Source organism: Ascidia mentula, chromosome 2 (assembly GCF_947561715.1).
Source record: "Ascidia mentula chromosome 2, kaAscMent1.1, whole genome shotgun sequence".
Classification (NCBI taxonomy): Eukaryota; Metazoa; Chordata; class Ascidiacea; order Phlebobranchia; family Ascidiidae; genus Ascidia; species Ascidia mentula.
This window is the reverse complement of record NC_138567.1, coordinates 8342316-8365992: the sequence shown is the minus strand read 5'-3', so window position 1 is coordinate 8365992 and position 23677 is coordinate 8342316. Positions and strand designations below refer to the sequence as shown.

At 40.0% G+C, this 23677-nt stretch overlaps 4 protein-coding genes and 2 pseudogenes across 5 annotated transcripts; 5 read left to right on the top strand and 1 right to left on the bottom strand.

Annotated features, from left to right (window-relative positions):
• Positions 1-684: 684 nt before the first annotated feature.
• LOC145889569 (uncharacterized) lies at positions 685-2605 on the top strand. Its single transcript, XM_082980548.1, has 4 exons — positions 685-853; positions 1074-1216; positions 1357-1582; positions 1695-2605. The coding sequence occupies exons 1-4, from the start codon at positions 723-725 to the stop codon at positions 2173-2175; spliced, it is 981 nt and encodes a 326-aa protein (XP_082836674.1). The 5' UTR covers positions 685-722; the 3' UTR covers positions 2176-2605.
• Positions 2606-5619: 3014 nt separating this feature from the next.
• Positions 5620-7449, top strand: LOC145890014 (beta-1,3-galactosyltransferase 5-like; annotated as a pseudogene).
• On the top strand, positions 7391-13105 carry LOC145890013 (uncharacterized; annotated as a pseudogene). The gene is made up of 9 exons (XR_014399543.1): positions 7391-7451; positions 7688-7860; positions 8086-8228; positions 8358-8583; positions 8696-9157; positions 10227-10435; positions 10854-10953; positions 11868-11993; positions 12396-13105. The product of XR_014399543.1 is annotated as an uncharacterized LOC145890013 (transcript).
• Positions 13106-13319: 214 nt separating this feature from the next.
• On the top strand, positions 13320-14806 carry LOC145890012 (uncharacterized). The gene is made up of 4 exons (XM_082981058.1): positions 13320-13495; positions 13721-13863; positions 13994-14219; positions 14332-14806. The coding sequence occupies exons 1-4, from the start codon at positions 13365-13367 to the stop codon at positions 14804-14806; spliced, it is 975 nt and encodes a 324-aa protein (XP_082837184.1). The 5' UTR covers positions 13320-13364.
• Positions 14807-15614: 808 nt separating this feature from the next.
• Positions 15615-23431, top strand: LOC145889153 (beclin 1-associated autophagy-related key regulator-like). The gene is made up of 11 exons (XM_082980035.1): positions 15615-15941; positions 16016-16081; positions 16198-16240; positions 16303-16494; positions 16862-16998; positions 17122-17233; positions 17730-18022; positions 18331-18423; positions 21418-21513; positions 21783-21947; positions 22255-23431. Exons 1-11 carry the CDS (start codon positions 15724-15726, stop codon positions 22391-22393), a joined length of 1554 nt encoding a protein of 517 aa, XP_082836161.1. The 5' UTR covers positions 15615-15723; the 3' UTR covers positions 22394-23431.
• On the bottom strand, positions 18493-20782 carry LOC145889154 (zinc finger protein 862-like). Its single transcript, XM_082980036.1, has 2 exons — positions 20466-20782; positions 18493-20397 (listed from the first exon to the last, which is right to left on the bottom strand). Exon 2 carries the CDS (start codon positions 20390-20392, stop codon positions 19706-19708), a length of 687 nt encoding a protein of 228 aa, XP_082836162.1. The 5' UTR covers positions 20393-20397; positions 20466-20782; the 3' UTR covers positions 18493-19705.
• Positions 23432-23677: the final 246 nt, after the last annotated feature.

Here is a 23677-nt window from a genome sequence, read left to right as displayed (position 1 = left end):
AACATGGTGTTGGTGGGGTATTTACTGATCAACTGATTTTGATAATGTAGTTTATCATAATATCTTCACCTCCATCTTCATCAAGAAACAGAAATCGATACCATCGTTTGTCAACTTTTTATGTCAAAATGACCAGTTTTTGCAAAATAAATATTCCCAAAACACTGCATTACTGCGTGCACAGATACTGTTATTGTACCAGAAAAAACATAACAAGCAAAGTAGTTTATTTGACATAACAGCCATAGTGGTTGATAATATTACTCGATTTAGCCTTCCAACGCTTGCAAACAGCAAAAGCACGCAATTATTTGCACATATTTTGACCCCAAAAGCAGTAGACAGCAAATCGCCGTAAAAAATGATGCGACAAGATTTATTAAAAAAAATCGCATTTTACCCAAATGCATTAAGTAATCGAATTAAGCCTGGTCGTTCTCATGCGTTAGTTACCAGATACGACATTGTTACTATTCGATACGCACGACAACTTTTCTCAAGATGTTTGACACGCATAAAAAAATCAACGCCCCAGTCTGAATAGGCATTGTCTGGGAGAGTTTACGTAGACTACGGCGGTTTAACAGTCAGGGTGTGGTCGTGCGATTCTAAGACATTGATTAAATTCTTGAATTATTGTAATGTTGAATGCACAAGTTGACGTAATGCTTTCTTTGTAGCCTTGGATGGTGCATTTTTAGATAGTCTTTACGAAAACAATTATGGAGATATCACTTTTTGCAACTCAGTTGAGTCAAAAGGCCTTCAGGCTTGTGGCTGTTACATTTTATATTTTTCTGTTGTTGTATCTCTTCCAAGGTTATATGTTGAAAACGAGCATAGCCTTAAAACGGTAAGTAGTTAACAACTACTTAACAACTGCATGACATTAGACGTGGGATATTTTTAAACCGGTAAATACAATTCCCAGTTTGTAGAAATGTTTGTCACAGTAACACAATCAAACTGCGACGGGTTCTTGGTACAAAACAACTGTAATACGTTTTGTAATTACAAGCTTTGTTTTACACATGAATGCTTTGTAGTGTATTTTACGGTCCATTGTTTGGCAGAAACCTAAACCCAGATTCCCAATCGCTGCTTGGAAGAGATACATGGGGCCAGCGACAGCGGCATCCAAAACTTCACGTGGTTTGGCAACCTAAATTGCCTTTTACCTTACCTTGCAACTTAACTCGGTGCAACACAACAAAAGGTAAAATTTAAAACACAACTGTGGACTCGATATACAAAACAGAGTGTGTCGACTACAATCTTATACAATATAGATCACTGTTTTAAAAACTTTAACTATATGTTCTGTTATTGCATAACTGGACTTTTTTTTTCGCTCAGGGTCAATTAGTAAGCTAGTAATTTTCGTAAAATCAAGCCCCGACAACCTCGGACGTCGTGAACTTATCCGTCGCACGTGGGCTTCGTGGGACTACGTCGACGGCGGTTTCATAAACGTGGTTTTTGTTGTGAGCGAAACGCATCACACCAAAATCAACGATCTGCTGTGGGAGGAAAGCTGGAGATATGGGGATCTTCTCGTTTATAAGGGTGGAGATAAATGCCGGTAGCAGGCCATTATATTACGATATAAAAGTCTTGGATTGACACATTTCTTTCTGGTCATTTGCAGTTAAAGTTTATAAAAAGCAGTAAACCATTTTATGTTTTTTGAACAGCGCGGGGGCGATAGCAGGAATGCAATGGGCTTCTAGACATCTTCCAGAAAACTACCATTACGCCTTGGCCAACGACAACGTGCTGGTTGACCTCGGAGCTTTGCAAGAATCCATTGGTGGATATACAAAATTACATCAGGCAGATAAATTTACCAGTTTGAGGGTTATGTGTTTGCAAGACGTGTCAAAAAGAAACTTTACCAATGGCAAAGACTGCAAAGAACAAATGTTACCTTGCTTCGGAATGTACATTGCAACAGTGCAGATTGCGAGACATCTGCTTAATTTACATGAAGTTGAAGACACTTTAGTGACTGATTTTGCCCGCCAAAATCGAAAACGGCCACGAGTTATTATGGTGCAGCCTCCGCAATACGCTGCTCACAGCTTTATCCCCGACCAAGAGGATTTTATGCGTGACGTGTGGTTGCCGATATTCGACAAGTTCAAACATAAGTCATTGTGTGTGTGTAATTATTAGTGCAACATATAACTGTGGCGGATAAAGTTATGCACGCATGTTTCTTAACCTAATTCAAATCTCAACTTTAAAACTCAGACGAAACGAAAGATGCAGATGGAGTTATACTTTGTTGCAGAACTCCCAAAGCCTTCTGGCAACCGGCTCGACGACAGTCTTTTTTTATCGCAACTTGTCATAAATGCCTACTATGATCTGTTCGCACATTATACCCAAATACTCGTTCACTTGAACAGAGGTAGCAGTTGATCGCTCATTCACCAATGGCAACTTGTCGCTCCCATCACCTCCCAGTGCGACTGGCTGCGATCCTACGACTGACGGTGATTCTTCGTGAGGAAATCACCTTTACATGCTGGGCGCCTGACTCGATAACCTTGATAGTTTTATCGGTGCCCATGCCATTTCATTTCCTTGTATATTGTTCTTACGCGTAGTTGCTTTTTTTCGCAAAATAAACATGATTTGATTTGGTCACTGTAATTCCGCCTGATATCGCAACGTGTCTTTCTATTCCAAAAAGTAAGTCTGCTCACGGAGCCATATTAGGAGTCAACATTACCATTGTTTTACGCAAAGCGGTGTTACATTAGATGTAGAAATCAAAATAGATGACACACGTTTAGTCCATTCTTCTAACCCAAAACCAATCTTTAGGGACTTTTTCAGGTGACTCTTTCCTATATGATATCTATTTCAGGCAAAGCGACATATTATACTTGGGCTTTTTACAAAGTGCTTTTTGCTGTTCGACAGAAACGTTGCTGGAAACGTGTTTGTACCAAAATTGTTATGCAAATATACAAGAGATGAACGCTCTTTTGTTTTTGTTGTTGACATGGCTAACGCTCTTCACATTGCGTAATTTCAAATAAAAAATAAATGTAAGCCGTCCTCGATTGCACAAACGGTAGGTTAAAAAAGTTTATAAGCTGTGGCTTACAATCGAGTAAATACGCTACATAAATTTACAAACACAAAAACGTAGTTGCTTCCACAAACAGCACTATAAGCCTCGGCATGATTATGTGCACTTTAGGATTCGGAATTGGATACCCAGCTACGAAATCAACGACTATGTCAACTGGACTGATACGCCCGTAAACGTAACGGAAGAACCTGTCGCTGTCAACAACAGTGAACTTCCAATAGTCTCAAACCGAAGCAAAGACTATGTCAATTTGACCTACTTTCATGAGCCAAGGGCTCTGTTGGAGGAAAATTGCAACCCTTGCAGGACAAGGAATGGTAAGCGGCCCTGGTTTAACGTCACAGAAACTAAGCTCATTTACACACTGGTGGTTGTCAGTTCCTCTTTCCGGGTCGTCCAGCACTGAAATTAAAAAATATGTTTTTGTAGCGATTGCAGCATTGTCATATATAAGTCAAACCAAACATTCATGTATAGTAAATGCAGCATTGATGTTTCTGAAACAGCGTAACAAGCGCTTGTTTAAGTTTTGGCAGCGTGCTTAAATCCTATTCTTCAACCCAACAACTTGGATTGACGTTTAACTTGGTTACGTTGGGAAGTTTATCGGTTGATGTTATTTTCCTGACGACAACAAAGAAACACTGGAGATCTCAAATAAACGAAATTCTTTATACACGCCGTTATGCAACATTTTCAATAATAATGAAGTGTAAAGGTGGCTGTACACAGGATGCGTTTCGGTCCGTTTTCGTCCGTAAGCGCATACGCGCGTAAAAATTCGGTCCGTCGCCTTCCGACGGGGTCTTTACACAGAATGCGTAACGTCCGAAACTTGCGAACCATGCGTTAACGCAAGGCCATCCGACGCGATCAAACATGTTTGATTTTTACGCACGTACGCATGCGATTTTGTTGCTGTGAAAATATACCCATCTTTAATAAAGTGGGTTTTTGTAATATTTATGCATACTTGAAAGGTTAAAATGGTACTTTTAAGATCAACAGTTGATTTTTTACCCTTGTTTGGGATAAATATCTTTTTGAGGCAGTGATTATCAGTAATAATAGCTGTTACAATGGCATAACAACTGGTAGGAATATAGTAAAGAAAAAAACTGATTGAACTTGTCCGTGAAAGACCAGCTTTATATGATATAAAAAATACAAAACATTGTGTCAAAATATATTTTCAAAAATGCATGGGATGCTGTTGGCAAAGCGTGTGGTATAACAGTTAACAAAAATTATAAAACTTCGAAATTTTATTGTTGTACAATTTGTCCAAGCAAAGATAATGTTTTCGCCTGCCTTTGAAAGATAAAAGTGCCAAAGAAAAATGGAGAAACCTAAGAGATACGTATGTACGCAAAAAGAAAGAAGCAGAGACCAAGTGGATCTGGTTACATACCTACACCAACCTGGCCATACTTTTCATCAATGATGTTTTTGGACAATTATACAAAGCATCGCATGCAATATTGTTATTAAACTTATTTGGTTGTATCTGAACTTACTGCATGTTTAGCACTGAGTCTCACATTTTGCAAGAGGACCCAACTTTGACAGCAGAACAACAAGTTTACTCTGCTTTTTGTGAGGCAGCAGACATTGGTAATACAATCAACAGCATGTTAATAAACTGTTAGGACAAGGTCCTGTATTTTTTAGGCATAAGTCCTGATACTTCAGGTAAACAGCCCGAAGTACATGAAATTGGTACACCTGAAAGTTTAGAAACCCCCAAAAAAACGAAATCAACAAGCATTAACTGGTCATTCACCCAGTTCAGTTGGTAAAAAGAGAAGGAGGAAGGCAGCGGGTGTGGATCTATCGGTAATATTATTTAAACCTAGCAAGAGGATATGTAAAATAATTTATATCATTTAATTGCAATGATTTTGCATGGGAACAATTGGGTGAAACTTTGCACACAACCAATGCTTTGATTTCTGAACAACTAAAAAAACCTCAGCATTCCATTATGCCAAAATTATTGAACAAAGATTAGATGCATTGCCAAACAACATTCATAAAGCTTTTGTAGCCATTACTATAATACTGGCAGATTATGACAAAGTTGAGATGCAGGAAACTGCGGAGATTGTATAGCTTTGTATTCATTGTATATATGCAAATATCGAACTGCTTTCAGTTCTTTTTCACATGTTGGACTGCAATTTACTTGAAACACAAGTATTGGTACTGCTCTTTTCATTTCACTGTTCACTTTCTTTAGTATTTTACTGCCAGTGTTCTATTCATCTGTAGTGTTTTTTATTTCCTTCAAATACCTCTTCAATTTGCATTGTTATATATGCCAACATTCAGTATGCATTAACTGTTATTTTATTACAAAAAAAAACAATAAACATAAAAAAGAAAAGCAGTCGGCCTTACTCAAGGGTTGTTCCCTGTGAAACAGGGAAAAAAAATGTTGTAATGCCAAGCAACTTCCCCCTGGCTGCTGCTGAAGTAGTCCTTCAGCAAGTCTCTTATTTGCCTTGCATACAATGAATGGTGGTGAAATGTTTGATGTTGGGAAGACATACAGTTTCCTCTTGTCGTCAAGCTCCCTCAACAAGTTCAACAGTTACTTCATAGGCACCAATGCACTGCATTCCCTAGTTTCCAAAGACTTCTTCAAATTTTTGCTCTGCAACCAGTTATGTAAAACCACAGTAGCCTTAACAACTTGAGTTGCAGTTTCAACGTTTGCCATTATTGTTGATATAAGTATCCGCCATCTTTGAGCAAGGATACCAAAGGAAAATCACTGATCTGCAATTGTATTGTACATGTGCGCAGCAGCAGCAGTCATCGGTCCTTTGTTGACATACGCAACCAAGCGTAAATTCGTACGATAACGGATTCTGTGTACAGTGCCTTTTAACGGATGGTTCGGAACGAAAATTCGGTCCGTTTACGTGCGTAATCTGTCGGTCCGTTTTCGGATGCGATTTACGTACGTTCACGCATTACGCATTCTGTGTACAGCCACCTTAACTTGTTATTTTGTATGCAGATAGGAATTGGAACCTGGTAGTGTTCATAAAATCAACGGCTGGCAACTTCCAAAAACGCAATCTGGTTCGTCGCACTTGGGGTTACTGGAATTTCATACAAACTGGCTTCATGCAGGTTATTTTTGTCATCGGGGCCCCGGATAACCAGATGACAAAAGATTTGCTGCGGGAGGAAGCTTTGAGGAACTCTGACATATTGAACTATAACGGTCCAGACGATTACAGGTATATTACAATAACAAACTGGTTGGTTTGCTGGTTGAAAGACGCACAAAGACTACTGTGTTTTTTTCCCATTCACGCAAGATCGTACACCTGTGGCATACAAAGCAGCTTCGTTGGGCGCGGTATCATTCATAGTCAATGAAGGTAGAAATGATTGTCCGTACCTTCTACCGCGTCTTCCATTTCGGTATTTTAGACGCCTGTTAATATTCCAATAATCATTAGTGGCTGTTTTGTTTCCTTAAAATATAATGATTTTTGTACAAGCCCTATTAACGTGCAGTGCGTTGGTTAAGGATGATGTAGCATTTTTGGAATCGTAATAGCGCATAAAGAAACATATATGAGAACGGCAAATTATCTCATTGTACTAAACCCCAAGCACACATTCTTGTAACTGTAGGCACATAGCAACAAAAACGCTAACGGGAATGCAATGGGCAACAGAAAACCTTCCACATCATTATTTGTACGCGACAGCGGACGATGACTTTCTCGTGAATCTTGGTGTCATGCAAGAAACCATCGAGTCCAACATGAACATCTTTGGCAGCAACGCCACATATATCTTTCCTCTAATATGTCTGTATCGTGTACTTGACAAGGCCAGGCCATTTCGCAATGCAGGAAGCAAGTGGTTCATCTCCAAGGAGGAGTACGGGCCAGAAATCTTGCCTCGGCGGCATGTACGCTACTTCCGTGGGCATGGCTCAAAGGCTCCTAAAAATTTCCCGTGATTTTGAACCACTTCGTGTCGACGACGTTTGGATCACGGGAATCTTGCGAGAGAAGCTTTCGATTCCAGAGTCAATGGTAGTGCAAGGTGCGAGCTACGCAGCCACGCACTATACTGGTTTTGCCAGAAAACAAACCTCGCAATTGCGCAGTTTTTGCGAGAAGATTGGAAGTTAATCTATGGCCAATTCAAACATAAGAAACTGTGCACGTGTGTCGTGTGACCATTATGTCGTCGTTTTTCGTTACCGTCATGACGTTTTCGTGCCTGTGGGCATTGCTAGACTAACTACCCACGCGCGTACAGCGTGAGTGTGTGTGCACCAAAACTGGAGCCGACAAGATTTTCGTCCTGAAATGTAAGACACTTGTTGTAAACTGATTTTATACGTAGGTTCTTTATACGCCCGAAATTAGAAGATTAAAAGATTGAAACGTGACACTCTTTGTCTTTGTCTTGAATACCAGCATTACCTGGGAGAGTTTACGTAGACTACGGCGGTTTAACAGCCAGGTTGCGGTCGTGCGATTCTAAGACATTGAATAAATTATTGTAATGTTGAATGCACAAGTTGACGTTATGCTTTTTTGATAGACTTAGCTGGAGCATTTTCAGATAGCCTGTAGGAAAACAGTTATGGAGATATCAGTTTTTGGAACTCAGTTAAGTCAAAAGGCCCTCAGGCTTGTGGCTGTTACATTTTATATTTTTCTGTTGTTGTATCTCTTCCAAGGTTATATGTTGAAAACGAGCATAGCCTTAAAACGGTAAGTAGTTAACAGTTACTTAACAACTGCATGACATTAGAACTGGGATATTTTTTGAGTAAACCAGTAAATATAACTCCCAGTTGTGTAAAATGTTTGTCACAGTAACACAATCAAACTGCGATGGGTTCTTGGAACAAAACAACTGTAATACGTTTTGTGGTTACAAGCTTTGTTGTACACATGAATGCTTTGTAGTGTATTTTGCGATCCATTGTTTGACAGAAACCTAAACCCAGATTCCCAATCGCTGCTTGGAAGAGATACATGGGGCCAGCGACAGCGGCATCCAAAACTTCACGTGGTTTGGCAACCTAAAGTGCCTTTTACCTTACCTTGCAACTTAACTCGGTGCAACACAACAAAAGGTAAATTTAAACACAACTATATACAAAACAGAGTGTGTCGATTACAATCTTATACAATATAGATCACTGTTTAAAAAACTTTAACTATATGTTTCTGTTATTGCATAACTGGACTGTTTTTTCGCTCAGGGTCAATTAGTAAGCTAGTAATTTTCGTAAAATCAAGCCCCGACAACCTCGGACGTCGTGAACTTATCCGTCGCACGTGGGCTTCGTGGGACTACGTCGATGGCGGTTTCATAAACGTGGTTTTTGTTGTGAGCGAAACGCATCACACCAAAATTAACGATCTGCTGTGGGAGGAAAGCTGGAGATATGGGGATCTTCCCGTTTATAAGGGTGGAGATAAATGCCGGTAGCAGGCCATTATATTACGATATAAAAGTCTTGGATTGACACATTTCTTTCTGGTCATTTGCAGTTAAAGTTTATAAAAAGCAGTAAACCATTTTATGTTTTTTGAACAGCGCGGGGGCGATAGCAGGAATGCAATGGGCTTCTAGACATCTTCCAGAAAACTACCATTACGCCTTGGCCAATGACAACGTGCTGGTTGACCTCGGAGCTTTGCAAGAATCCATTGGTGGATATACAAAATTACATCAGGCAGATAAATTTACCAGTTTGAGGGTTATGTGTTTGCAAGACGTGTCAAAAAGAAACTTTACCAATGGCAAAGACTGCAAAGAACAAATGTTACCTTGCTTCGGAATGTACATTGCAACAGTGCAGATTGCGAGACATCTGCTCAATTTCCATGAAGTTGAAGACACTTTTGTGACTGATTTTGCCCGCCAAAATCGAAAACGGCCACGAGTTATTATGGTGCAGCCTCCGCAATACGCTGCTCACAGCTTTATCCCCGACCAAGAGGATTTTATGCGTGACGTGTGGTTGCCGATATTCGACAAGTTCAAACATAAGTCATTGTGTGTGTGTAATTATTAGTGCAACATATAACTGTGGCGGATAAAGTTATGCACGCATGTTTCTTAACCTAATTCAAATCTCAACTTTAAAACTCAGACGAAACGAAAGATGCAGATGGAGTTATACTTTGTTGCAGAACTCCCAAAGCCTTCTGGCAACCGGCTCGACGACAGTCTTTTTTTATCGCAACTTGTCATAAATGCCTACTATGTCATCTGTTCGCACATTATACCCAAATACTCGTTCCCTTGAACAGAGGTAGCAGTTAATTGCTCAGTCACCATTGGCAGCTTGTCGCAACCCATCACCTCCCAGTGCGACTGCATGGCTGCGATCCTACGACAGACGGTGATTCTTCGTGAGGAAATCACCTTTACATGGGCGCCTGACTCGATAACCTTGATAGTTTTATCGGTGCCCATACCATTTCATTTCCTTGTATATTGTTCTTACGCGTAGTTGCTTTTTTTCGCAAAATAAACATGATTTGATTTGGTCACTGTAATTCCGCCTGATATCGCAACGTGTCTTTCTATTCCAAAAAGTAAGTCTGCTCACGGAGCCATATTAGGAGTCAACATTACCATTGTTTTACGCAAAGCGGTGTTACATTAGATGTAGAAATCAAAATAGATGACACACGTTTAGTCCATTCTTCTAACCCAAAACCAATCTTTAGGGACTTTTTCAGGTGACTCTTTCCTATATGATATCTATTTCAGGCAAAGCGACATATTATACTTGGGCTTTTTACAAAGTGCTTTTTGCTGTTCGACAGAAACGTTGCTGGAAACGTGTTTGTACCAAAATTGTTATGCAAATATACAAGAGATGAACGCTCTTTTGTTTTTGTTGTTGACATGGCTAACGCTCTTCACATTGTGTAATTTCAAATAAAAAATAAATGTAAGCCGTCCTCGATTGTAAGCCGCACAAACGGTAGGTTAAAAAAGTTTATAAGCTGTGGCTTACAATCGAGTAAATACGCTACATAAATTTACAAACACAAAAACGTAGTTGCTTCCACAAACAGCACTATAAGCCTCGGCATGATTATGTGCACTTTAGGATTCGGAATTGGATACCCAGCTACGAAATCAACGACTATGTCAACTGGACTGATACGCCCGTAAACGTAACGGAAGAACCTGTCGCTGTCAACAACAGTGAACTTCCAATAGTCTCAAACCGAAGCAAAGACTATGTCAATTTGACCTACTTTCATGAGCCAAGGGCTCTGTTGGAGGAAAATTGCAACCCTTGCAGGACAAGGAATGGTAAGCGGCCCTGGTTTAACGTCACAGAAATTAAGCTCATTTACACACTGGTGGTTGTCAGTTCCTCTTTCCGGGTCGTCCAGCACTGAAATTAAAAAATATGTTTTTGTAGCGATTGCAGCATTGTCATATATAAGTCAAACCAAACATTCATGTATAGTAAATGCAGCATTGATGTTTCTGAAACAGCGTAACAAGCGCTTGTTTAAGTTTTGGCAGCGTGCTTAAATCCTATTCTTCAACCCAACAACTTGGATTGACGTTTAACTTGGTTACGTTGGGAAGTTTATCGGTTGATGTTATTTTCCTGACGACAACAAAGAAACACTGGAGATCTCAAATAAACGAAATTCTTTATACACGCCGTTATGCAACATTTTCAATAATAATGAAGTGTAACTTGTTATTTTGTATGCAGATAGGAATTGGAACCTGGTAGTGTTCATAAAATCAACGGCTGGCAACTTCCAAAAACGCAATCTGGTTCGTCGCACTTGGGGTTATTGGAATTTCATACAAACTGGCTTCATGAAAACTGAAAATAGGCTTTGACCACCTGGTATCATAATGAATTATGAATCTGACGCTCTTCTGGTGGAGAACAACAAATATACACCTTTTGTTTAAAAAAGATTGTATTTTCTGACGTTTCGCCTGTACGTACGACTAGGCTTCTTCAGAGAATAAAACAAACACAGTAGCGAAGCGAACCAACAGGGCAAAGAAATTGAGCGACGAAAAAACAAAAGGGCGTAACAGCTAAAACACAGCGGGACATAATTCAATGGACAACATCGATCATGGGTCAAACGGCCAAACATGAGAAACAAAAGTCACGAATTGTTACGGGCGAAATTGCGGAACACGGGCGAAAGTACTTTTCCATCGTTCCGATTTAAAACATTCGGTAGCGAATTAATATAATAATTTTCCACAACCAACCGTTTTGCCAAAATTGTTTCTTGTTTTAATACTTTTGCTTCCTTCCAATTGATCCGACCACCGTATCAATTGGAAGGAAGCAAAAGTATTAAAACAAGAAACAATTTTGGCAAAACGGTTGGTTGTGGAAAATTATTATATTAATTCGCTACCGAATGTTTTAAATCGGAACGATGGAAAAGTACTTTCGCCCGTGTTCCGCAATTTCGCCCGTAACAATTCGTGACTTTTGTTTCTCATGTTTGGCCGTTTGACCCATGATCGATGTTGTCCATTGAATTATGTCCCGCTGTGTTTTAGCTGTTACGCCCTTTTGTTTTTTCGTCGCTCAATTTCTTTGCCCTGTTGGTTCGCTTCGCTACTGTGTTTGTTTTATTCTCTGAAGAAGCCTAGTCGTACGTACAGGCGAAACGTCAGAAAATACAATCTTTTTTAAACAAAAGGTGTATATTTGTTGTTCTCCACCAGAAGAGCGTCAGATTCATAATTCAACTGGCTTCATGCAGGTTATTTTTGTCATCGGGGCCCCGGATAACCAGATGACAAAAGATTTGCTGCGGGAGGAAGCTTTGAGGAACTCTGACATATTGAACTATAACGGTCCAGACGATTACAGGTATATTACAATAACAAACTGGTTGGTTTGCTGGTTGAAAGACGCACAAAGACTACTGTGTTTTTTTCCCATTCACGCAAGATCGTACACCTGTGGCATACAAAGCAGCTTCGTTGGGCGCGGTATCATTCATAGTCAATGAAGGTAGAAATGATTGTCCGTACCTTCTACCGCGTCTTCCATTTCGGTATTTTAGACGCCTGTAAATAGTCCAATATTCCAATAATCATTATTGTTCCCTTAAAATATAATGATTTTTGTACAAGCCCTATTAACGTGCAGTGCGTTGGTTAAGGATGATGTAGCATTTTTGGAATCGTAATAGCGCATAAAGAAACATATATGAGAACGGCAAATTATCTCATTGTACTAAACCCCAAGCACACATTCTTGTAACTGTAGGCACATAGCAACAAAAACGCTAACGGGAATGCAATGGGCAACAGAAAACCTTCCACATCATTATTTGTACGCGACAGCGGACGATGACTTTCTCGTGAATCTTGGTGTCATGCAAGAAACCATCGAGTCCAACATGAACATCTTTGGCAGCAACGCCACATATATCTTTCCTCTAATATGTCTGTATCGTGTACTTGACAAGGCCAGGCCATTTCGCAATGCAGGAAGCAAGTGGTTCATCTCCAAGGAGGAGTACGGGCCAGAAATCTTGCCTCGGCGGCATGTACGCTACTTCCGTGGGCATGGCTCAAAGGCTCCTAAAAATTTCCCGTGATTTTGAACCACTTCGTGTCGACGACGTTTGGATCACGGGAATCTTGCGAGAGAAGCTTTCGATTCCAGAGTCAATGGTAGTGCAAGGTGCGAGCTACGCAGCCACGCACTATACTGGTTTTGCCAGAAAACAAACCTCGCAATTGCGCAGTTTTTGCGAGAAGATTGGAAGTTAATCTATGGCCAATTCAAACATAAGAAACTGTGCACGTGTGTCGTGTGACCATTATGTCGTCGTTTTTCGTTACCGTCATGACGTTTTCGTGCCTGTGGGCATTGCTAGACTAACTACCCACGCGCGTACAGCGTGAGTGTGTGTGCACCAAAACTGGAGCCGACAAGATTTTCGTCCTGAAATGTAAGACACTTGTTGTAAACTGATTTTATACGTAGGTTCTTTATACGCCCGAAATTAGAAGATTAAAAGATTGAAACGTGACACTCTTTGTCTTTGTCTTGAATACCAGCATTACCTGGGAGAGTTTACGTAGACTACGGCGGTTTAACAGCCAGGTTGCGGTCGTGCGATTCTAAGACATTGAATAAATTATTGTAATGTTGAATGCACAAGTTGACGTTGTGCTTTTTTGATAGACTTAGCTGGAGCATTTTCAGATAGCCTGTAGGAAAACAGTTATGGAGATATCAGTTTTTGGAACTCAGTTAAGTCAAAAGGCCCTCAGGCTTGTGGCTGTTACATTTTATATTTTTCTGTTGTTGTATCTCTTCCAAGGTTATATGTTGAAAACGAGCATAGCCTTAAAACGGTAAGTAGTTAACAGTTACTTAACAACTGCATGACATTAGAACTGGGATATTTTTTGAGTAAACCAGTAAATATAACTCCCAGTTGTGTAAAATGTTTGTCACAGTAACACAATCAAACTGCGATGGGTTCTTGGAACAAAACAACTGTAATACGTTTTGTGGTTACAAGCTTTGTTGTACACATGAATGCTTTGTAGTGTATTTTGCGATCCATTGTTTGACAGAAACCTAAAACCAGATTCCCAATCGCTGCTTGGAAGAGATACATGGGGCCAGCGACAGCGGCATCCAAAACTTCACGTGGTTTGGCAACCTAAAGTGCCTTTTACCTTACCTTGCAACTTAACTCGGTGCAACACAACAAAAGGTAAAATTTAAACACAACTATACACAAAACAGAGTGTGTCGATTACAATCTTATACAATATAGTTCACTGTTTAAAAAACTTTAACTATATGTTTCTGTTATTGCATAACTGGATTGTTTTTTCGCTCAGGCTCAATTAGTAAGCTAGTAATTTTCGTAAAATCAAGCCCCGACAACCTCGGACGTCGTGAACTTATCCGTCGCACGTGGGCTTCGTGGGACTACGTCGATGGCGGTTTCATAAACGTGGTTTTTGTTGTGAGCGAAACGCATCACACCAAAATCAACGATCTGCTGTGGAAAGAAAGCTGGAGATATGGGGATCTTCTCGTTTATAAGGGTGGAGATAAATGCAGGTAGCAGGCCATTTTATTACGATATATAAGCCTTGGATTGACACATTTCTTTCTGGTCATTTGCAGTTAAAGTTTATAAAAAGCAGTAAACCATTTTATGTTTTTTGAACAGCGCGGGGGCGATAGCAGGAATGCAATGGGCTTCTAGACATCTTCCAGAAAACTACCATTACGCCTTGGCCAACGACAACGTGCTGGTTGACCTCGGAGCTTTGCAAGAATCCATTGTTGGATATACAAAATTACAACAGGCAGATAAATTTACCAGTTTGAGGGTTATGTGCTTGCAAGACGTGTCAAAAAGAAACTTTACCAATGGCAAAGACTGCAAAGAACAAATGTTACCTTGCTTCGGAATGTACATTGCAACAGTGCAGATTGCGAGACATCTGCTTAATTTCCATGAAGTTGAAGACACTTTTGTGACTGATTTTGCCCGCCAAAATCGAAAACGGCCACGAGTTGTGCAGCCTCCGCAATACGCTGCTCACAGCTTTATTACCGACCAAGAGGATTTTATGCGTGACGTGTGGTTGCCGATATTCGACAAGTTTAAACATAAGTCTTTGTGTGTGTGCAATTATTAGTGCAAAATATACTGTGGCGGATAAAGTTATGCACGCATGTTTCTTAACCTAATTCAAATCACAAAAACTCAGACGAAACGAAAGATGCAGATGGAGTTATACTTTCTTGCAGAACTCCCAAAGCCTTCTGGCAACCGGCTCGGCAACAGTCTTTTTTATCGCAAATTTTCATAAATGCCTACTATGTTATCTGTTCGCACATTATACCCAAATACTCGTTCACTTGAACAGAGCAGAGGTAGCAGTCGCTCAGTCATCAATGGTCACTGTAATGCCACCTGATATCGCAACGTGTCTTTCTATTCCAAAAAGTATGTCTGCACACGGAGCCATATTAGGAGTCTACGTTATCATTGTTTTACGCAAAGCGGTGTTACATTACATGTAGAAATCAAAATAGGTGACACACGTTTAGTCCATTCTTCTAACCCAAAACCAATTTTTAGGGACTTTTTCAGGTGACTCTTTCTTAAGTGATATCTATTTCAGGCAAAGCGACATTTGTCGCGTGGGGCGAAAACCACCATTTCTTTTTAAACAGTGTGTCAAATAAAAACAATTTTTAGTCAACAATTTGAATTGGCTTCAACTAAAAAAATTTAAATGATGAATAATTTTATTTATATTTTAGTTTTAGGTACATATCTGTTTAGTGTGTCGCCAGTTCAAAACAAGTTTGCGACATTTGTAGCGCTCTGAAGTAAACAAACCGTTTGGCATTTTGTTCTTTGTGCAGTCTTTGGAAGGTGTCGTCACATTGTTTTATAAACGCGCTTGTGCCAATATGAACTAAAATATTTTTATTAGTCAATAAGGATAGGAAATTAGTGTTAGTCACTGTATGTGATCTTGCAAACATACACTGCTCCGAATGTACAGTTGTGGCGAATTAAAACGACCGAACTTCTGTTACTTCAATGGAAGGAGATAGCAACGGGAGAGTCTCAGCCAAAGACTTTGAAGATGCACAAATAAGCTTTGTGTACGACCGTTGCCCAGTGTGCGACAAAGTTGGAAAGTCCTTGGCATGTTCCAAGTGTCTGCAAAAAGATGAAGACACCAGTTTTCTTACTTTGTACGAGGGCAAAGTCAGAAAGCCTCAAAGTCATTTGGCTCGTCCCATGTTTCTTTTAAGGTAAATACAATACTGGCAGATGCTGGTACTACACCTGAGTTATGTGGTTTACATAATTGACAAAAATATTGCAGAACTGTACAGGAGAACCTACAGAACACTAAGGACATTATAGCTTCTCACCAACAGGAAAGAAAGAGGTAATACACATTAAATATTATATAATGTAGCATGATATGAACATTTTAGCATGCCAATGCTTTTATTTCCCTTTAATAGGTGCAAAAGCTTACTTTGATTTTGCCATACTTTGCAGAATTGAGAGTGTTATTGCATCAACTGTGGAAAAAGCTCATCTCGTAAGTAAACCTGCATTCAAATTTTGGTTTAAAGGTGATTGGAGGTTATTGCCATTGTGCAGAAAAGCTCCATTGCACTGTGCAAGGAAAATATACAACACTTGAAGAAGTTGCTTGTGGCTAGAAAACTAGAGATAGAACATCAGCAGCATACTGTAGTAGAAAGTAAGAAGTCCTTATCATTGTGTCAAAAGCGGCTTTCCAGAATTACAAGCAAAAAAACGAAAATGAAGGATTACATATTTAACAAACAGGTTTGTATTTGTGTTGTTTAGTTCACTCTATATATTGTTTATGCTGAATATAGTGGTAGGAACCCACATGTATATGTGAAGGTTGCCTGGCATGTTGTGTGCTTGCGCACCAGTGTATCTTCCCCACAATATATATACCCCATGAAAGCTCCGTGGCTCTAATGATAGAGCGTTGGGCCTGGTTAGTCCAGGGTCGTGAGTTCAAACCTCACCAGGAGCATTTTTCAGATCACTTCGACTTGTTGGGAAAAAGTGGTTGATCCAGCTAGGCTGCAATGCCTGCGCTACGAAGCCTGTAAACCTAACGTATATATTGATATATGGACATTTCGTAATATAATAATTCATCACTTTTCACTTTATTTAGACAAACATTACCACAGTGTTGTCGAGGCTTGGTCCATTGCAAGAAAACCTGAGGAAAACTCAAGTGGATCACATTGCAATGCTTGGAGAATACATTTTCCCGATTAAAGTGTCAAAACAGATCGAAGCAGTCACATCGTAAGTTTAAATGGAAAGATCTTAACCTCCATTACATTACAAAAGCCTCTTCTTCCCTTTTCTGTTTCAAATTATAGTCTGTATCAACACACTACCGTGGTATAAAAATCTGCTACATTTCAGCATTGATGGACAAGAACAACTTATTTCGGACAAGGATACCATTCTGTTGCAAGAGGAACTGGAGGAGGCAAGAAGAATGTCTTTTGTGCATGGACGATGGGTTGACCAACAGGTTTCAATACAATTTGCTGCTGATTGTACTTGTAGTAACTTTGCAATGTCAAATATCTAAAGAGAAACACACTGAAATGTAATAAGTTTTAATTAAATTTTACCAAAATTCCAAATCTATATTTTGTTAGTGTTACACATGTATAATTGTGTTTTAGTGTATTTTCACCACAAGGTGTTTGTCCAATTTTTTACCAGCATAAATGGACCAGTTACGAGTCCACTGTGACCTATTGCTGGGGTCAACAAGATTTTCCTTAATACTTTATGTGTTTTAGCTAATATATATCATTCAAAACATTAAAAAACTTGTCAGAGATAACAGTGCCAAAAACTAAAAGTAGATCTCCAATAAATTATCATTACAGAACTGTACACCAGTTGCTTTAATTGGCAATTTGTTTCCCTTTTTGTTGGTTTTGACCTCTGTGTGTCCGCAGACTTTACCAAGTTGGCCCGGTGGTCCACTAGTACAGTGTACATTCCTATCTTTGTAGGCTGGTATCAGTGATGTGGTACAAATAGCTGTTGGAACCGATGAAGCCAGTGCACCCTCAGATGGAAACTACGCCCTATATGTGAACTGGCTTGAGGCCAATTACAGACAGGCCGGATCTGACCCGCCCACAGCAAGTACTTCGATGTCCAGTGCTTCAGAGAGTTTTATCGTACAGCACAGAACGCAAAACTCAGCTGTTGCCATTAGCTCTGCATTATGTCATGCCGCCCAGATGGTTCATGTCATTAGAAAATTGCTGTCAGCTCATCTTCCCCATCGTCTACATTTCAGGTAAACATTGGGCGCGCCAAACTGTGGAGAGAGTACTTACGATCTCTTTAGCCGTTGACGTGAGCGAAAAATGTGTTTAATGGGTCTGCGCAAAACAAGTTGAATAATTCTGAAAGAACAACAAAAAATGCAAAAAAGTAATGCAGTTTGAAAACCGAAACGTTCAATGTTTATTTTTTGCGCCAGTGTTTTGAAACGTCAAGAAATTGAAGCCATTTGTTTCAACAGCAATTACTTATGCCTCATTTTTTTAATTTTCTTGTCCTCTTTTTTGTGAAATTATAATAACACGAACGAATACTTCGCAGAACATTTTGCAACCCATCAGTTTCACCTCTAGTCTTCAGCAACACCGTAAAACTCCTCAACAGCAATATCCTGGCGTTGTGCCTACAGCCTGGGTTTTTTTTTTCACCAAAAAAATTATGTCAAATGACCAAAATGCCAGCAAAAATTTAGGTCATTTTCAATTTATTTTGGTCATTTACGATATAATATTTTTATTTTGCCGATATAACAGAAAGAAATAAGGAAACGCATTCTTTATTAACAACAACTTTGCAACATAAACAAACGCAACACAAAAACACAATACTACGCATCGGGTTTATACCTCATTCGTTTCGCGCTACTTGACCATTTCGCATATGCACTGTCGTAGTTAAATTCTTTAAACGATAATGCGTTGAGCCTCAAACGCATAAGGGTGTCGGCGGTGCAACACTGCAAACGGTTTCTTATTGGGGTTTTTAAACGTGTTAACAGGCTAAACCCCCTTTCAACAGTTGCGTTTTCCGCATTAAAAACAAGTAACACATTTGCAATTACTGAAAGATTTGGCCAATCTTCATCCCGCTTAGCAGCTATTTTAAGCACTTTGCGCCAGTCATCTTCTGTTTGGCAATTGCGCATTACTTCAAATTTAAAGTTTGACCATTCTGATTCGATATCATTTTGTTCCAATTTATAAAATGCCGCCAAAGCTCTGATGCTATTATTGCCATATGATAGAATGCCATCAGAGTTCTCCGGAAAATTGTCTGGCACAAAAATTTTTGCGTGGCCAAAGATGGAATCACTTCTCTCTTCAGGAAATCGGTCGTTTAAATTACAAATAATGTCACTGACAAATTTTGCAAGAGATTTTTTTGTTGTGTTGACGTCTGGAACATTTCGAGTACGAGAGGTTGTCAAAGGAATTTTTTTTTCTGCAATCAATTTATCTAATTTGTTGAGTGTCGGCGAAATCTTCAAAGTTCCATCGGCCTCCAGCATCGTTGCTTGTAGTTCCTCTCTGGCGGCTTGAACTTTTTTTCGAAGGTCGAAAGGATGAAGCCCGTGTCTGAAACAATATTATTTGTTTAGAACTTACAGGAGACATAATACTCAATCCGTACCTTTGAAAAGACTTGTTGAGCCGCCCAGTCACCGCTAGTACATCGCACATAGCGGCCAACGTCATCAAAAAAGGCTTGGTTTGTACGTTTCTTGCATGCCCTTCCGCAATTGAACCTGTTGCGGAATCGTGACTTAAATTTTCCAGAAATTGGCAAATGGTTGGCAAGCTTCTCCAAATTTTGTTAACTGCGCCCAGTCTGGAAAGCCATCTTATGTCATGCACCCGTTCAGGAGATACAAAATCCTAAAAAAAAATATTTTGTTAATAAAATATGACATAAAATACTATTTAGCATGTCTTACCTCATTTAGTATTTCTGCCAATTCGCGCAGGGATGCCAGATTTTTGCTGGTGCGCAGAAACGAAATTAACGACCGTAACTGCGCATCTACCGTTGTCACCAGTTCATTTGAACTGTACGCGTCTTTCACGCACAAAGCTTCTCGATGTGGAGCGCAATGAAGCTCAAGCATGAGGGGACAGTGTTGTTTCAACTTCTGCGCAACCCCATTCCTGCATCCCAGCATAGTACTGGCCCCATCGGAAACAAACAACACGCACTTGTCCAATGCCACGTTTCTCTTGCTAAACGATTCTAAAATTGAACTCGTAATCGACGTAGCAGTTGCAGATTGAAGTGGAACCACTTCCCAGTGAAGAGTTTCTAGTGTGAATTGCTTCGAAATGTAATTAACAAATATTAAGGCGGTCTTCTGCTGGGACACATCAGTCGTTTCATCAATTTGCATGGAAAAAAATGGTGCAGACTTTATAACATTTGTGTCAAGTTCGACTTGGCACTGATCCATTGCTTCCAAAAACGTATAAGTTGAAGCATTGGACCGGTGATCATCAGGAATTTTGCAGGAACCTGATGTTGCAACATGAATCTGAGTGCTCGTCAGATCATGCAGTGATGTTGCAAACTGTATCGGGCGTTCATTTTGGACACAAAACAAAACATTCATCATCAGACCTGAAAAAGGAGAAAAACTAATCAACAACAGAACAACAAAGATGTTTATTGTATGAAGCAAATAGTACTTTTTGTATGAGGAGCTGCTCGAACTACCGATCGGCCCAACGTTTCTTCCCAATTGCTGCGCTCATGAGTTGCTGATTGCGCAAACTTGTGCTGCTTGGATTTCTGGTGGTCTTCCAGCTGGGTCACACGCCATCCCCCTGCAGTTCCTTTCGTCCCCTCCGCAAATCTATTTTTCACTTTCGCTTCTCGGCATACATGACAATAAGCAATGGTTGTTTCTTTATCGTAGCGGAGCCAGGAGAAGATGCTAAGCCACGCAAGTCTGAAGAAACGTTTTGCAGACCTAAACAAATATTCAAAATTAAGACAATTTTTGATTATTTAAAACCAGTCCACTTACGTTTTTTGAATGTTTGAACTTTCCCCTGATCCTGATCCCGAACTTTCGGTTGTTTCCGTTTCCACCTCTGCATTTTTTCTACTCTCACTTACTCTACTTGCAGGCTGAGTAAAAAATCCTAGCAACGAGGATTGGCCTGTGCCAGATACAACTTTAGCTCTTTTTCTAGGTTGTTCTTCGCGCTCCATTATTCAGTGAGTTATGTGGTATTGCGATTGTTCAAAAAAAATGTAAGCAACTTTCAGGAGTAGACTTGTTTATATAGGCAATACGCTGCGTTTGTTTAATTTAAAAAAAAACAAAGGAAGGACAATAATCCCTATTGTTACCAAACCATGCAACTGTATCCGTATTCTTATCGCATAAAAGTCGCAAAATCCGCGTCCTGCTGGGTGTTATCGACCGTCGGCCGCTCGAAAACGATTCGCCGAGAATCACAAAAGCGACGTCCGGGGCAACACAAAGGGAATTTTCGCCTAGCGATGAGACGCTCGAATAATCTACCAGTCAATTTCCTTTGGGACATTGTGTCCAAAATGGCTTTTATTTTTTGTGTCATTTCTGAAAAAATTGTGTCAATGACCGACAAATGACACAAAAAAAAAACCCAGCCTACAGCAAGGCGTAGACGGCTTCACGATGAACCCCGTGCAAACATTGCGAAATCTGCAGGTCCTTGTTGAAAAAATACGGAGAGACGGCATAAGGTATATACGTCCTGTTCGATTTCTTCAATTTTTTTCAGGCCTTTAATTTGGGCTGATTTTGATGTCATAATTGGAGGTAATGTTTTTTAAAATTAATGAGGCCACTTTTACTGAAAGCGTATATTTCTAGCTTTGTTTTGTTTGTGCCTGGGTATGAAATGAGGGCACCAGTAAACGTGTTTCTACCTTTGTACATGCTTACAAACGGTAGTTTTTTTGTCGTTTTCTGAGTAAATACTACTGCCTACATGTGACGTGTTCAATACCAGACCGTTCCCAAGTACGCCGTCAATTGACGTAATTCACTACATGGAAGAGACTCTTATTTTAAATGACGTTTCGGACGACGATCTCGACAGTGATAGCGACGGCCAACTCGAGTGGCAATTGTTCCTTGACGACGAATGGGAGACTGTACCCACGGGCGACCCAAGGTTCTACTTTTCTTCATTTTTTAGAATTAATGAAAATTTATGTATAGGTTATTAAAACTGTGGGAAGACTGTTTTCTAGTATAGTGTGAATACTTCTTAGTCAAGGTTACAATGTTATACCGAACTTGTGGACAGGTGTCCATGCATTTATAACTTGCAGATGTTAATTACCATTTAACACGTTTGGTCCACTTTTCACGCCAAGCCCTACTCCCTCTGTTACACTACGTGCCAAACAATTATACCCTGGATAAAACTTAGCGATAGTGTCACCATTTTTAACGACATTACTTCTCTCGTTTGACAGATCTCAAGGCACCGGTCTGCCCGCTTACACATCCACCACTGGACAGTCGAGCCTCATGCAGCAACCCTCTGGTTTAGTTACCAGTGCTCTTAACTGGGCCAAAGGTTGGTGGGGTCAGCCCGGCGACCAACTGCAATGACTGCCTTCCACATGGGATATTTTATCGCTTTTTTATTGTCCTGTCCACACCAGCAATACAACAGCATATAATGTATGTGGTTGTACACACAAGTGCCAAACTACCTGCCAGCAGCGACCAAACGGTAAATTGAAGGTAATGGTCTGATAAGGGATGTACAGTATTCCGAAACCAACATAGAAATTCTTAACCCATAGGACCCCAAGTTTTTCCTCTGTGCGCGCTTTTTGACGAATATGCGTGTTATTTTGAACCAAAGCACCACAGCGGCGCTTGGGAATCGTTTATTTCGTTTGTTTGTACTAAATTTCGCTTGGTCATTGTCCCAGACGTAGTTGTGACGTGTCCCTGCGTCACAAAGCGATTTTTTGCTGTTTGGCTTTTAAAAAATGCTCGTCAATCCGCTTATACAAACTGACCTCTGTGGTCTTTTCGAAAATATGTTCGTACACAGGTGGAGTAAGGCACACAACCCAACTTACCTATGCCCTTATCAATCCTGACTTCACACGACTGGCGTGTTACATATCAGCGGGATTATTGTCAGCTTAGAGTAAACCGAAATATCAGCGCACTGCTTATGTGCGATGACGCAGTTGAAAGTGCTTTACTGCAAGATTTTACGTGGTTTCAAAAGCTTAAGCGAAATTATTTTTTGCAAATATCGACTGCCACGGTCTTCCAAAATCAACCAGCAAACCGAATAATAATTAAAAACCAGGCACACCATCTGGAAATCAACACGTTTCCACAAAATAGGCACACTTACATAGAGACAGCACTCTTGAAAATAAGCATGTATCTTTTAAAGAAGCAAGACATGACAACCCTGCCTACAAGGTTTTGTATTGCAATCGGTATTAACAGTGGAGCCTCTTATTCTTTGCGCGTCAGTCATACGTGTTCATTTACCACACTGTTTCAATAGATATCGTACGGTGCGATCATGTACTGTTCTCGCCGCACTTTTGCATATAAGTACGTCACTATTCCGTTGTTTGTTTCGCTGTAGCGAATAAACCTGACTCTTCAATGTGATCCTTGGTGTAGTCACTGGGTGTTTACCAATACATAGTAAATACCGCTATGTATTCGGGTCTAGCATGCAAAGAGCTGCATAAGTTTGGCCGCATGATAATTTATGTCGTCATAAGTGTTGTATGGCAGTTTTTCTCTAATTAGCCCTTTTTGCCAAGTTACGGAATAACCATACTGCTGGGGAATTGAAGCAATTAAAATGTTGTGACCAATGATAAAGCGCTTATCATATTGTTGCTTTCTAAG